The 15,197-nt window shown below is 38.4% G+C and overlaps 1 protein-coding gene across 1 annotated transcript in view; it reads left to right on the top strand.

Moving 5' to 3' along the window:
- Positions 1 to 15,197, top strand: part of LOC150110163 (muscle calcium channel subunit alpha-1-like) — a 1,246,847-nt gene that overhangs the window by 607,468 nt on the left and 624,182 nt on the right. Inside the window, exon 26 of the mRNA XM_090391329.1 lies at positions 11,725 to 11,777. Within this exon, the coding sequence (XP_090247455.1) occupies positions 11,725 to 11,777 (53 nt within the window). The remainder of the gene's footprint in view (positions 1 to 11,724; positions 11,778 to 15,197) is intronic.

Here is a 15,197-nt window from a genome sequence, read left to right as displayed (position 1 = left end):
ATGATATCAGGACTATATGATGTTAGTTATAAGGATAGACTAAGGGCAAGCTTTCATCAACCTCCCAAATACTTGGTGTCCTTTTCTGTTCCAAACAGTACTTCTTTCCTGCCCAACTCCTGACACTTTATAAAACTCAAATCCAACACATGCATAGAAGACTGTTCCCGCATGTGGGGTGGAGCACCTAAAACTTCCCACAGAATGCTTGCTTGTATATAGAGGGGGGGGAGCAACTCACTCAATTGATGACCTCTCCCTCATTGCCTCCTCCAGTCACTTTCCCATAAACATTATTGCTACATTATCTCTTCTATAGGTATTTTCATGGGTAGTGCTCCTCTGAACTGGACACTTCAATCCCTCTACTCTCCTGTACTCATACAAAAACAGGCAGCTGCCAATCAACATGCATTTACAGTTCAAATTTATTGAACCAACTTCTCGTCCTGTGCCTTCATTTCCTACACTTCTGCACTATAGAAGTCTTCCCCAATGACTCAGCCTTCAGGTTTTCAAAAAAACATGTCAACAGATTCCTCTCTTCTGTTGAATCCCTTAACTACATAGTGCATTGCCATGTCATAGGTCTTGGGAACCTCTTATGTATGGTGCTGATATAAAAAAATAAATCCATCCATCTATTCATTGGACATCATCAGATTCTGAATGGTCACTCAGTTGCTCAATGTGCAACACCAGTCTTCATCAGGTGGTCATGTATGCTTTTCTGGAGGTTTCAGATCTCTGAAGATCAGTTACTCCAGACACACCATCCATCCATCCATCTCATTGATTGTCTACCTCTTTCTCTTTTTCCAGGTACCTTACCTTCTATTACTGTTTTGAGAAGTCCTCCTTCCATCCTTTCAATGTGTCCAAAGTGGTTCAGCTTTCCTCTATAAATATCCTTAAGATCCTTTCCAGCACTCATCCATATGTCTGCCTTTCAGTATAAGATATCTTTAATATTCTTCTGCAACACCACATCTCAAAGGCTATCTTTTTTCTATTGGACTCTGGATCAGTGTTGGAAAAACAGCTACATCCAGAATCTTCAACTTTGTTCCTGTGGAGATGGATCCATCCTTCCAGATTTTAGACAAGTCTCTGTTTTGATTTAGTCATTCTGAACAGCAATTCTTCACATTAACAATGGATTCCAAGTATTTGAACTTGCTCAATTCTTCTTTCATTAAGCTATTGTTTCTCAGGAGTTTCCCTGTCTGCATTTCTTTTTAGAACCATAATCTTTGTCTTGCTAGGATTGAACTGAAGTCCTCTGTTCTTACTGATCTGGTTAACTTTGTCAATCATTACAAAGGAGTATTATCAGCATACCTCAGATTACTGATCAATCTACCACCTATTTTAATACCTGTCATAAACTCATCCAATGCTACATGCATAATGTTCTCAGCATAGATACTAAACAGGTGATGAGAAAGTAGGCATCCTTGCCTAACTCCCCTTCCAACCTAAAGCCAATCAGTTAATCCAACACCTGTTCTTACAGTGGCTTCTTGCTTGCTGTACAAGTTAACTATCAACCTAATGGTCTGTTGAGGAAAACCTGTTATTTTTATTACTTTCCACAGTTTCACATTCTGAACCTGGTGAAAAGCTTGAGAGTAATATATGAAACATTACCATAGGGAGTCAAAATGCTTGACACTTTTCTGTGATCTGTCTAAGGCAAAGGATCTGATAACAGATACCCTTACCTTTTCTAAAACCAACTTGTTCCTCCAGCATCTCTGCCTCAACTTTGGCCTCAGTCCTATTTAGAATGGTCTTTAATAAAATCTTGCTTGCATGAGAGATTAAACTAATGGTTCTATCATTCATGCAGTCCTTCATATCTCCCTTCATGTGTAATGTTATGAAAAATGACTTCTCCTGCACTCTAGGTGATCCTGTCTTTCATATCCTTGTAATCAATCTGTTAAACACTTTTTCCTCCATCTCTTCAGCCTTAATTAACTCTGTTGCATTCCATCTGCAGTTAAGAAGTTTAAGAATTCTTAACTGCTCTTTCAACCTCATGCCTAAATGGAGGAGGTTCCAAATCAAAATTTTCCGAGTGATAGAGCTCCTCCAAGTTTTCCTTATGCTCTCTGTTGTACATTTCCTCACAGTATTGTTTCTATCTGTTTTTGATTTCCAGTTCTTCTGTTAGTACTGCTCCATTCCTGGCATTCTATTTGGACTACTTCTTTTTAATTCTACTTAAACTTGTTCTTTAGGACAAGAACTAAATTAAACATGCTTTTATGATTGCACCTCCTCATCTCTATCTCTTCACATTTATTTGCATAAAAATTTTCCTTGTCCAGACAAGTTCATTAGGCAGGACAAGGAAAATATGTAATCTCATATATTCTTCAGAATCTGTATCATAGTATCTCCAACTGCCTTCTTTCAGTTAGATCCCATTTTTGAATCTGATATCTGTGGGTTTCTTGATCTTCTGATTGGATCTAAATACTTCTTTGCTAGGGGAGGAGAGGCTGACTGTGAGCAAGACATGTATGGGGAGTTAAGCAGACTAGATGATAATAAGGCTGTGGGACTTGATAATATATCACCGCATATTCTGAAGGAATGTGCCAGGGAGTTGATGCTGGCCTTGACATATTTTTTTTAATATGAGTCTTACATTGGGTCAGGTTCCTAAGGAGGGCAAGATTGTGCTGCTTCATAAGGGAGGTGATAGAACTCAAGCATCAAACTATAGACCTGTCTGTGTGTCAGGTGTTGTGGTTAAGTTGTAGGAGACGCTTGTGAGAACTAGGATCCAGAATTGGGTTGACAACAATGGTATTATCTTTGATTGTTATCATGGATTTGCTAAAGGGAGGTCATGCTTTAGTAAACTACTTAGTTATTACAGTAAGGTGACTTCTTCAATGGACAGAGGAGAAAGATACATGGTAATATACTTTGATTTTGCAAAGGTTTTTGATAGATCACCGCATGATAAGTCAAACTAGAGCAGATAGAGTTGGATATTAGATGAGTGCATTGGATTGGAGACTGGCTGTCTGATAGATATGAACAAGTTGTGTATGAGGGAGCGATATCCAGGAAAAGGAAAGTTATTAGTGGAGTGCCTCAGGGGATCTGTTTTAGGGCCATTGCTGTTTAACTTGTATGTATAAGATTTAGATATTCAGTTGTTTGCAGATGATGCAAAGTTGGGACGAACCATGAACAGTAGAGAAGATGTTGTGGTCTTACAAGGACTTGAATAAATTGAGTGGTTGCGCACTGGAAAGGGGATGCTAGTTCAATGTTGCAAAATGTAAGGTTTTAAAATGTGGTAAACAAAAATGGGATGCAAAATTTATGCTTGCTAAGAATATATTGTCAGAGGTGGAAGAAATAAGAGATCTGGGGTTGATAGTGGATAAGGGTCTGAAATTTAAGAGGATACTGACTTGTAGAAGTAGGGAGATTCTTGTTCCATTGTATAAGGCTTTGATTAGGCCACACATGGACTGTTGTGCCCAGATTTGGTCACCTGGTTTTCAGAAGGATGAAGAGATGTTGGAAAATGGTCCAAAGGTCACTAAGGTAGTTTCTAACCACTGGAATGTCGAGTATGAGGAAAGATTGAGAAGATACAACTGCAGAGTCTGGTGGACAGGAGGAAGTGGGGGGAGATATGATAGAGACCTACAAGTTAGTAAGGGGGTTGTTATAGGATCAATGTTGGAGAGGTTCTAAAGAAAATAGGGGGAGATCAGGGGGAAACTAGAGGTCATTCCTGGAAACTGTATAAAGACGGTGTGAGTTGGGGAGTGAGAAGCAGGTTTTTTTCATGCAAAGTTGTGAATGATTGGAATGCCTTGCCTGAGAGTGTGGTGTCTGCAGAGAATTTGAGTGTGTTTAAAGGACAGTATGATGAGCTGTGCGTATGATAAAAGGACCTGCTAGAGAGTCTTTGACTCCATGGGGTCGTGGGTAATAATAAAAATTACAGGATGTAATTGTGAGTGGGGTTTCACGCTTCCCTCTAGTTGGTGAGAGTGATCTTTAAGTGATTACATTTGTGGCTGGTTGTATGAAGTCTTCTGTGAGGGAAGGATATATGTGGAGGTATAATGCTGGTGATTATGACACTTAGGAGACAGCTTGGAGCTATAGCATGGAATGAGAAGCTGAGCAGCAAGGAAATAAATGCTGGTTTGGAACTGACAAAGAAATACACGACAGCATTAGTGTGCGAATGTATTCTGAAATCCAAAACGCGATGAATAAGGTAGGTGTAAAATGGATGAATGAGGGGAATTAGCATGAAATCTGGAAGAAGGTACTTTGGAGACAGTGCAGGATGAATAATGGTAATAATCAGTTACATAAAGAATATGTAACTCTTTATGTAACTGATTGTTACTCAGCTAGTAAGGATAACAAAAGTACAGTACATGCAGAAGTTAGCAAATCATACTAAGAAGAAACCTTGTTAGTTGTTTCGATATATGGCAAGTAGAAGAAGAATAATTATGGTAAGATGCTCTTAATGGAGGAAAGTGTGAATCAGTGAATGCCGTAGAGGACATAATCAAGGTGATCGGGATGTTTCATCTTCAGTGTGGAATGAGGGAAAATTTAATGGAGCAAACGAGGTATATGAGGAGTTAAGGAAGCTACATGTCAATAGTACTTGATGACATATCACCGCATGTCTTACGGGAATTTTTCCAAGGAGTTAGCATCAGCCTTGGCCTACCCATTTAACAAGTCTTGCAAAAGCACAAGTCTCAGAGGAGTGGAAGGAAGGGAAAAAATATTCCACTTCATAAAGATAGTAATAAGGATAAGGCAACAAATTATAGGGCAATATGTATGTAGAATACAAAAGTGGGTTGACAACAGGGGTATTCTTTGTGATTTTCAATGTGGGTTTGTCAAAAGGAGGTTGTGTTTTATAAACTTGTTTATGTACCATAACAAGATGACTAATGTATTGGCAAGAGAGAGAGAGAGAGAGATGTGTATACAGTGGTATACTTAGATTTTGCAAAGGCTTTTGATTGCTACACCACAGGTTGATCACCAATGTAGTCACATTGTCTCCACTCAAGGAAAGTGGACACGTAGTCTTGAACATGGAAATTGCCTGTCAAAAGAGGGTTATATGTGGAATTACAAAGCAAGATAATAGTACTAATTCTATTGTAAATAAGTAATAATTTAAGACAGACACTGAGCAATGCTATAGGTCTATGGCTTTCAGGTTTATCAGCAAGCTTTCCAGGTTTCAGGATGGCTATTATCTTTGATTTTTTAAATTCTGTTGGTTATCTGTCACTCTGTAGAATATTAGAAAAGAATTTTGTCAACTATATCATTGTATTTGCTCCAGAGTTTTTAAAAATTCAGGGGGTGAATATTATCAAATCCTGATACTTTACCAGTTTTCACATCCTGGAGTGCAGCAAGAAGTTCTTCTTTGGTGAATGGATTCGATAGATTGGTCTTCAGAACAACTTTCTTTAAGTCTGGTCAATTCCTTCTTAATTATTTGAGTGTGGGTTTTTTCCTGATTTAGCTCTGCACAGATTCACTATCCGATTGGCAATACAGTTGGCACTAACAGCAGCTTTCATGTTAGGACGATGCGAATTACCACCCAATTTTTTAAGGATGCTCCATGCCTTCCTGCTTGAATGTTTAAAGTTGCCTTTCGATGGTGTTCATTTCTGTTCATCTGTTCTTCATTTAAGCTATCAATAAGGTCATCTACACATCTACTATTCAGAAAGTCGTTATAAAGTGCTTCACTGGTTTTGCTCCAGCCATGTATGTATTGTTTTCTAGCACCTCTAAGGATGTGTTTTTTAGCTATAGAAATTATGATTTTTACAAATCTTTGGTAGTTACAAGGTTGTTGTAGAATCCAGTGCACATTTTTATCTAGATCTGATGAGAAGCTGTTCCAGTTTGCCTTGGCAAAATTCCGACATGGCATTGTTGTAGTTTCAGTAATTGGGATTTGATGGCCCACCTCAATAAAGGGCGGTGTTGAATGTGTGGGAAATCTTTCTAAAACATGATGGCTGGTCAACACTGGGAGGCAGAAACTAGGACTCATCCTATGAACCAGAAGTGCCATAAGACTCAGTCCCTTAGACAACTGCTCAGAGTCTGAAACTGAAAGTAGTATCAGCAGGGCTAAGAATGAATGTCTTACTAGGACTTCTTAATGACAACATCTTGTCATTAAGAAGTCTAGTTTCTTGTATGATGTCATTGTCATCATACAAGAAGCCCATGCAAGCCATGAGTTGCAACTACGAGAAAGAGGCTCCATTCCAGGTTTCAATCTTATAGGAGCAACATATCATCAGATGTATAGGGGATAGCACCACCTATATCTGAAACTCACTTACTAAGGTCTGTTTCATTTCTGTTAGTGAAGTTTCAAACATATCGACATTATAGAGGTTAACCTCTATAATAACAGTAGATATGTTTGAAACATCACTAGCAGAACCTCTATAATATATAGTCATTGTAACCTGATAAACTGTTTGCATATGCATATACACTAATCTAGGAGATCCTAAGAATAGTCTGGGTGGCAAAGTCATTCTAACTCTTTAGTGTTACCCAGGCTGCACCATGTGGAGGTGAGCTGGTGTTGCACCACCTGTAGAACAAAAGGGGGGGGGGTACAACACCAGCTCACTGAATTGATGACAACTGCTGGTTTATTATATGGTTGGAATGGTGTGTATGGCCTATATTTATTATTATTATTATTATTCAGGCCTCCAAGGAGTCAAAAGACTCATCGAGGGAGGTCCTTCCTAAGACAAAAAGTCTGTCAAGACTCATCGAGGGGAAGTATCCCCCTAAGAAACACAAAGTCTATCATACCACTCTTTAAACTCACTGACCGTTCTCGCTCCCACCACTCCATCAGGCAATGCATTCCACGGCTCAACCACCCTCCACACAAAGAAACCACTCCTTACCCTCTTGCTCACAGTTTCCTTTCGTAACTTCCAGGGATGGCCTCTTGTCATCACTCCTTCCCGCTGTTCAACCAAGCGAAAGAACTCCCCAGTGTCAACCCTATAACCACCTCTCAACAGTTTAAAAGTCTCAATCATATCACCTCTCCTCCTTCTATCCACCAAATTCTGCAGTCCACATTCTCTCAGCCGATCCTTATAACTATCCTTGTACAGTCCTGAAACCATCTTTGTCATCCGTCTTTGTATCCTTTCCACAGTTAATTTATCCCCTTCAAATCCTGGGGACCAAATCTGAGAACAATAATCCAAGTGTGGTCTGATCGGAGACTTATACAACGGAATGATAACCCTCTTATCTCTGCAGGTCAGTGTCCTTCTCATAATAGCAGCAATCCTCTGTGTTACCTTCACCACCTTTGCAATATGTCCCCTAAACTTCAGGTTTCTATCAATCATCAATCCCAGATCTCTTGTCTCCCCTACTTCCTCCAGTATAACTCCTCCCATAGAGTATGCAGCATCCCATCGATGTTTCCCAAACCTCAAGACCTTACATTTTGCTGCATTAAACCGATACCCCCATTGATTTGCCCATCTATCTAGCTTATTTAAATCCTCTTGCAGGGCTACCACATCTGCACTATTACTAATAATCCTTCCCAGCTTCGCATCATCCGCAAACAACTGAATATCCCCCTGCAATCCACTGGCTATGTCATTGATATAAAGGTTAAACAATATAGGTCCTAGTACTGAGCCCTGTGGGACCCCACTTGTAACCCTCTGCCTCCTGGAAACTGCTCCACCATACACAACTCTCTGATACCTATCAGACAGCCAATCCTGAATCCAGTTGACCAATCTGACATCCAGACCCATGTGCTGCAACTTAAATATCAGCTTATCATGTGGCACCCTGTCAAATGCCTTCGCCAAGTCTAAGAAAATTGCAGTATATGCCTTTGCCTCATCTAATGTTCTTGAAACTTTATTATAAAAGGCTAGCATATTGCTAAAACAAGAGCGTCCTTTCACAAATCCATGTTGATTCTCACAGATAACATTACCCTCATCTGCCCAATGCTGTATACGGTCCCTCACTACTTTCTCCAAGATCTTAACAACTACTGATGACACACAGACTGGCCTATAATTAGACACTTCCAGTCTGTTACCACCCTTATGCAATGGCACTATCTTACCTTCCTTCCATTCCCTGGGCACCTTTGCCAAAGCTAGACTTTCATTGAAAAGCCACGTTAAAGGTACTGTTCCCTAGCACATTCTCTCAAAACTTGTGGTGAAATACCATCCAGTCCCACCGCTTTACTGACATCCAGAGTACTCAGTATCTGAAACACACTCTCCTCCTGTACCTCCAGACCTCGAACCAGTCCTATCCCTCTAGCATTAAAACTGACTCCTCTAGGATGAAATACTCCAATAAAGTGTTCATTGAACAATTCCACTATGTCCTCTGCATCAGTCACTCTATTCCCATTTTTATCCAACAATATCATTCTTCCACAGTCATTTCTCCTCCTACTGCCCACATAGCTAAAAAATTCCCTAGGATTTTCTTTGGATCTTAAGGCCAATCTCCTCTCATATTCCAGTTTCACTTTCCTTGCCACACTAGTCACTCTTCTGGCCTGTGTCTTATATTCTTCATGCATCTTCTTCTCACCTGTCTCCTTATATCTCTTCCATAGCCTCTTTTTCGCATGCAGTTCCTGTTTAATATTGTTTGTCATCCACTTTACTCCAAATTGCATCCTCTTCTTCACTCGTGGTATACAACTTACCATTGCTGATAACAAATGTTCTTTCACAATTTCCCACGCACTAGTGATATCCCGGCCTTCCAATTCCTGCCTCCATGAAACTTCCCGAAGTTGACGTCTAAGACTATTATAATCACCTGCCTTATAATTCCACATAAGTTCTCGTCTCTTTGATACTCCTGCATTCTATTCATTTTCCAAGTCGACACCATATGTTCTCCAACTAGTGGGAGAGACATCAATTCAGTTATTATCAACTCTTCTGATGCTATAACCAAATCCAAAACTTTTGAACCTCTTGTTCCCTCTGTTACATGTTGCCTAAGACATTTGTCCCTCAAGAATTCTAGAAATTCCATTCCCCTATTGCTACATACATCTTCCTCTCTCCAATTTATACTACTGAAGTTAAAATCTCCCATAACAATCATTCTTCTTGCACTTGCCAAACTTAGCTGTCTAAACATCTCCTGGTCCCCATCCTCTGTGCTCCTGGGTCTGTAGCAACACCCCACTAAATATCCTGTCTTGCCTACCTCTACCTCACACCATATGCTCTCAAAATCATTTGTCTCACTTCCTTCCAAATTCTCCACTTTTAGAGGACATAGGTCATCACTTATCATAAGCAGTACCCCACCACCACGCTTTCCCCTCCTATCCTGACGAAAAATGCTATACCCAGCAACTTCTATTCCTGTTGTTATATCCTCTTCTGTCAACCACATCTCAGTGATCGCAATAATTTTTGGCCAGGCTGATGCTATCTGCGCCACCAATTCCTCTCCCTTATTCCAGATACTCCTGGCATTAGTATAAAGCATATAAATGCCATTGTTTCTATACCCAGCATTATCCCTTCTAGACTCCACTGTGCTCAGTGTTACCTCACATTGTCTCCCTTCTCCCAAGTATCCATTCCCACAAGAGGCAACCCCTGCTGTCATCCTCCCTGGGACACACTGACTCGTTCAGAACAGCAATCTCTCCAGATGCCTACGTCCTTCCTCATTCAAATGTAAGCGGGCTCTCACATACAATTCCTCTCTTTCCTCAAATGCACTCCAAGCATCCACATATGCCAGTCCTCTCTTGTCACACATTCTCACTATTATGCCATTCAATATCACCGCTCTTCTGCTCAGCTCATCATTATCATACCTAGGCAAACGCACACTATTTTTCCTCTCTCTGTCTTCTTCCGTACAGTCTCAAGCAAAAATCTCATATCTCTCGCTGCCCGACTTACATTAACACTCAAGTCATTCGATCCTACCATCACAATCATCTCATCCACCCTTTCACCTCTCTTATTTGCCATAGCCACCCTTTCTATTGTTCCTCCTGGAAAACACTCCTCATGCATCCTATCTTGAACACCACGGATCATCGAGTTGCCATACATTATACCTCTTACCATTCCCTCGCTCCTATTGTTTCCATTCTCTCCTCTTCTTTCATTCCCATACCTCTCTCTTCTACTGTTTCCATTCTCTCCTCTTCTAGCACTCCCATACATCTCTCTCTCATTCCCTCTCTCTCTACTGTTTCCATTTTCTCCACTTCTAGCACTTCCATATCCCTCTCTCATTCTGTCTCTCCTACTACTGTTTCCATCCTCTCGTCTTCTAGCATTCCCATACCTCTCTCTCATTCCATCTCTCCTACCATTTTCATTCTCTCCTCTTCTAGCACTTCCATATCTCTCTTTCATTCCGTCTCTCCTACTGTTTCCATCCTCTCGTCTGCTAGCATTCCCATACCTCTCTCACATTCCCTCTCTTCTACTGTTTCCATTCTCTCCTCTTCTAGCACCCCCATACCTGTCACTCATACTCCCTAAATTCTCTTTCTCTCCTACTCTGATTCGCCTTGCATTTATCTCTTCCATTCTCCTAATCTTATGTTTCATACTTCTGCTCTCATTCACAAGACATTCCACCTCCTCTTTCAACTCTTTTTTTCAACTTATTAAGCACCTTATTTCAGCTATCTTTTCAGATGTGTCCTGATGTAAGTAATAGTAATATTTTTTGTAGTGGTCTTATGTGTTAGGGAAAGGGGAGGAGGAGGGTATTAGGATATACTTAAAGTATTCCCAATAATAGCATTATTTGTGTAGTGGAAAAAACTATTTGTGCCCTGAAGATGTTTTATATAAAACCTATGAAATATTGGGAGTCAAATGAATATTTTTATTTTGTTCCTTTTCATGTTGTTAATTAAACCTCAGAATTATAGGTAACTTTTGGTAGGGTGGCATGTTGGAAACAGGATAGTCAAAAATAATGTTTACTTACACTTAATACATAATAATAATACTCTATAATAATAATTATCTTAGTTTGTTATAATTTAGATAATGCAATACCAAAGGTTCACTCTCTAAGTTGTCTGGTCATTTTGAAATTGTCAACATATTTATGGATAAATAATGGATTTCTATAACAATAATAATAATATTATACAACAGCAATAAAAGCCGGAATTGCCAGTCTGGTTGGCCAAGTGTGTAGCATATCCGCTCTCCAGCCAAAAGACTGTGGGTTCGAATCCCACCGTGGACATGGATGTTTGTGAGTGTCTGTGAAAATACTAGTGGTGGTGGTTGGCAGTAGATGGCATTGGTGTAGTTGTGGTTCGTTGTAGTTGGTGGATTTGAGTGGTGGGGACAGAGTTGTAGAGTAGGTGCCCTCCCTCAATGAGTCTTTGGACTCCCTGGAGGTGTCACATAATAATAATAATAATAATAAAGTTATTATCTGTGTTCATAACCAAACTGCATGATTCTTTGTAGCTTATCTGTGATAAATTAAAAAAAATAATAAATAAATCAGAGGATTTGGCTATCTGAGTTTATATGTATTTTGTGATTTTGTGTTCAAAAATTGTTGAATCATTCACTCAAATTTATTTCATTTCATTTATTTGTTTGTTTTTGTATTTTATAGGGTAAATTTTTTAAGTGCAATGATCTATCCAAAATGCATGAATATGAATGCAAGTAAGTTGTATTTTTCTTAATTATAGTAATGTCTGGATGTATGAATTAGATATATAATTCTCATAACCTTCATTATAATCATAATATTATTGTTAAAAAATGTTTATTTTTGGAAGTTCATCACAGTAGAAATATCATCTTCAAATTAGACATTCTGTGATCTGATGCAAAACATTGGCTGTCAGTACAAAGAATAGCTGAAAGAATCAGTTTCCTTATTATTATTATCATCTGAGACCTCCAGGGAGTCAAGGACTCATCGAGGGAGGCTGTAAATTATCCAACCCAGCTATCATACCTTCCCTTAAATTCATTTACACTAGATGCACCCATTACCCCTAAGGGCAAATTATTCCACTCACTCACTGCTCTCTGGGAGAAAAACCTAGCTCTTACCCCTTTCTTGACTGAGAACAACCTCAACTTCTATGGATGCCCCCGTGTTCTCTCCCCACCTTCCATATAACAAAAAATTTCATCATATGAAATGCTATAACACCCATTCAAAAGGTTATGGGCCTCTATCATATCACCCCTCTTTCTCCTGTTAACCAGAGTCTGCAGTCCACATACTCGCAATCTGTCCTCATAATTTAAATCCCATAATCTGGATATAATATTTGTAACTCTTCTTTGCACCCTTTCCACAGCTTCTTTATCTCCTTGGAACCCAGGAGACCAAATCTGCACACAGTAATCCAGGTATATTCTTATCAAAGCCTTATAAAGAGGCAAAATTACTTTCTTATCCTTACATGTCAAGGTTCGCTTCAACATAGCAATTATCCTCTGAGTTGTATTTGCAACTTTTGCTATGTGATCTTTGAACTTTAAATTCTTATCCACCAATACACCAAGATCCCTTGATTCTTTAGTTTCTTGTAACATAACCCCGCTAATATAATATGCCGCTGCAACTCTAATCATGCCAAAGCGCATCACTTTACACTTACTAACATTAAACTGATAGCCATTTTCATTTCCTCAGATTTCCAGTCTATTCAAATCATTTTGTAATTGCTGAATATTTTGTTTCGAGTTTTGAAGAATATGTACATATTTAAGTTGATTATTTCTACTAGAGGGTGCAGTGGAGTATCTTGTCTAAACTCATTTAATAATCCATAGAACATGGTTGTTTAGATATTAAACTGATTCTTTTAAAATGATGATCCTGGTTGCACTGCTGAAAGGCCATGTTGTGGCCATATGCCTATTATGTACTTTTTGCACTGCTAAAGGTCCATATTAGCATAGGTCTTCATTTATTAAGAGCTTGGAACACCTTTATTTTTAAACTCAAAAGAATAATCACAAGACTGTATTGGAGAGTCTTGATTCATGATATAAAGAATATTCTAGAAGGGAAACATTCCCACTATAATGATATATTTTTTACTATATTTTGATATGTTTGCCCCATAGAGTGAGAAACTATTTGACCACTGCATTCTTCATCATCATCATTTAGTGTTCTGTCTCTTGACAGGTCCAATGGTCCAACTCTCCAATGATCCAACAGGTCCAACGCAGCAGATTCTCTTCCTCCAATTTCCTCTGTCTCTTGCTTCCTCCTTCATTTCCTGATATCCTCTTGTGCCCCTTATATCATCAAGCATCATTAGTCATCTCCTTCCTCTTGGTCGCTTTCCCTCAATTTTCCCTTCTATCATTCTTTTCAGTAGGCTGTCTCCTCTTAATACATGTCCTATCCAGTTATGCTTTCTTCTTCTTATGGTCTTTAGTAAATTCCTTTCTTTTTCAACTCTTTGTAATCTCTTCATTGGTGATTTTTTCAGTCCATTTTATTTTCTCCATTCTTCTCCATAACCACATTTCAAATGCCTCCAACATTTTAGCTTCCTTCTTCCCAATTGCCCATGTTTCTAACCCATATAAGGTCATACTCCAAATATAACACTTAATAAGCCTTTTCTTTAGATTTTTATTAATTTTATTAATAAACAAATTTTTGCTTGCTATAAAATGCATATTTTCCTTTGTTAATTCTTTCTTTTATTTCCATGTCACATTTTCCATTTTCTTGTATTATACTACCAAGGTATTTGTATTGTCTCACTTTGTTTCTTGGAGACTCATCACTTTTGTTTTCTTTGTGTTAATTTTCATACCATATTTTTGCATTAGGTGCTGTAGTTCATCTTCAGTATTAGCTAATTTTGCTTGATCATCTGCAAATCTAATATTTTGTATTGTTCTTCTTCCAATAGTGATTCCTCTTTTCTCTTCATCAAATGCTTCTTTTATCATTTCTTCTGCAAATATATTGAAGAGCGTCGGTGACAGGTAGCATCCCTGCTTACACCTCTGCCAATCACACATTTTTTTGTTTTTCCTACTTTTGTCTTTATTATGGCCGTCTGATTCATATATAATTCAGCCATTAACCTTTGGTCTCTCCAATCTAAACCTATTTTGCATAACATTTCCATCAGATTTTCCCATTTCACCATGCCAAATGCTTTTCAAGGTCGACAAAATATATATATAAACTTCTTTATTTACTTTATATTCCTTTTGCATATGATCCTCATTACTCCAAATTCATCTCTAGTTCCTCTGTCTTTTCTAAATCCAAATTGATCATCCCCTAGAAAATACTCTACTCTATTATACAATCATTGATTTAATATTCTTAGTAGTACTTTGGAGGCATGCGAGAGTATGCTTATAGTTCTGTAGTCACTGCACTTAGCAGGATTGCTTTTCTTTTCAATTGGTATACGAATACTCTCTGTGAAATCTTTAGGCCATACTCCTGTTTTGTAAATGAAGTTGCAGAGTTTCCATTTTCCTGTTATACCTTTGTTCTCCAATTGTTTGAGGATTTCCACTAGGTATTCCATCCATTCCCTCCATCTTTCCACTTTTTAATTCCTTAATTGCTGTTTCTACTTCTCTCTTTAGTATTTTAGGATTTCATTTTGCTCTTCCAATTCAATTTTTATTGGTCTTTCATTTTTTGCATAAAATTCTTCTATGTATTCCTTCCATCTTTCACCTTGTATTTCAATATCATAAATCAATTTTCTTTGCTTATCTTCTAATAGCAGATTTCTTATGCTTTTTTTTAATATTTGTAATTTCTTTTGCTTTTTCAAACATTTTATCATATCGTCCCCTTTTATCCATTTCTTCAATTTCTTTATATTCTGCTTTTAACCATTCCTCTCTTGCTTTATCAGTTTCTCTTCTCAGTTCATTATTTAATACTTTGTATTTTCTTCTTCTCTCTTCAGTGTTTACATTTTTCCATCTTCTTCTTTCCTCCACTTTTTTTATAATTTCATTTGTAATCCATGGCTTCTTAATTCTTTTCCCTTCCTGGCCTGGCTGGCCGAGTGGTTAGCATATCTGCTCTCCAGCCAAAAGGCTGCGGGTTCGAATCCCACCGTGGGC

Source organism: Typopeltis vanoorti, chromosome 1 (assembly GCF_054136105.1).
Source record: "Typopeltis vanoorti isolate ZY-2024b chromosome 1, IOZ_Tvanoo_1.0, whole genome shotgun sequence".
NCBI classification, from domain to species: Eukaryota; Metazoa; Arthropoda; class Arachnida; order Uropygi; family Thelyphonidae; genus Typopeltis; species Typopeltis vanoorti.
The sequence above is the reverse complement of the archived record's forward strand: the minus strand, read 5'-3'. Positions and strand labels throughout refer to the sequence as shown.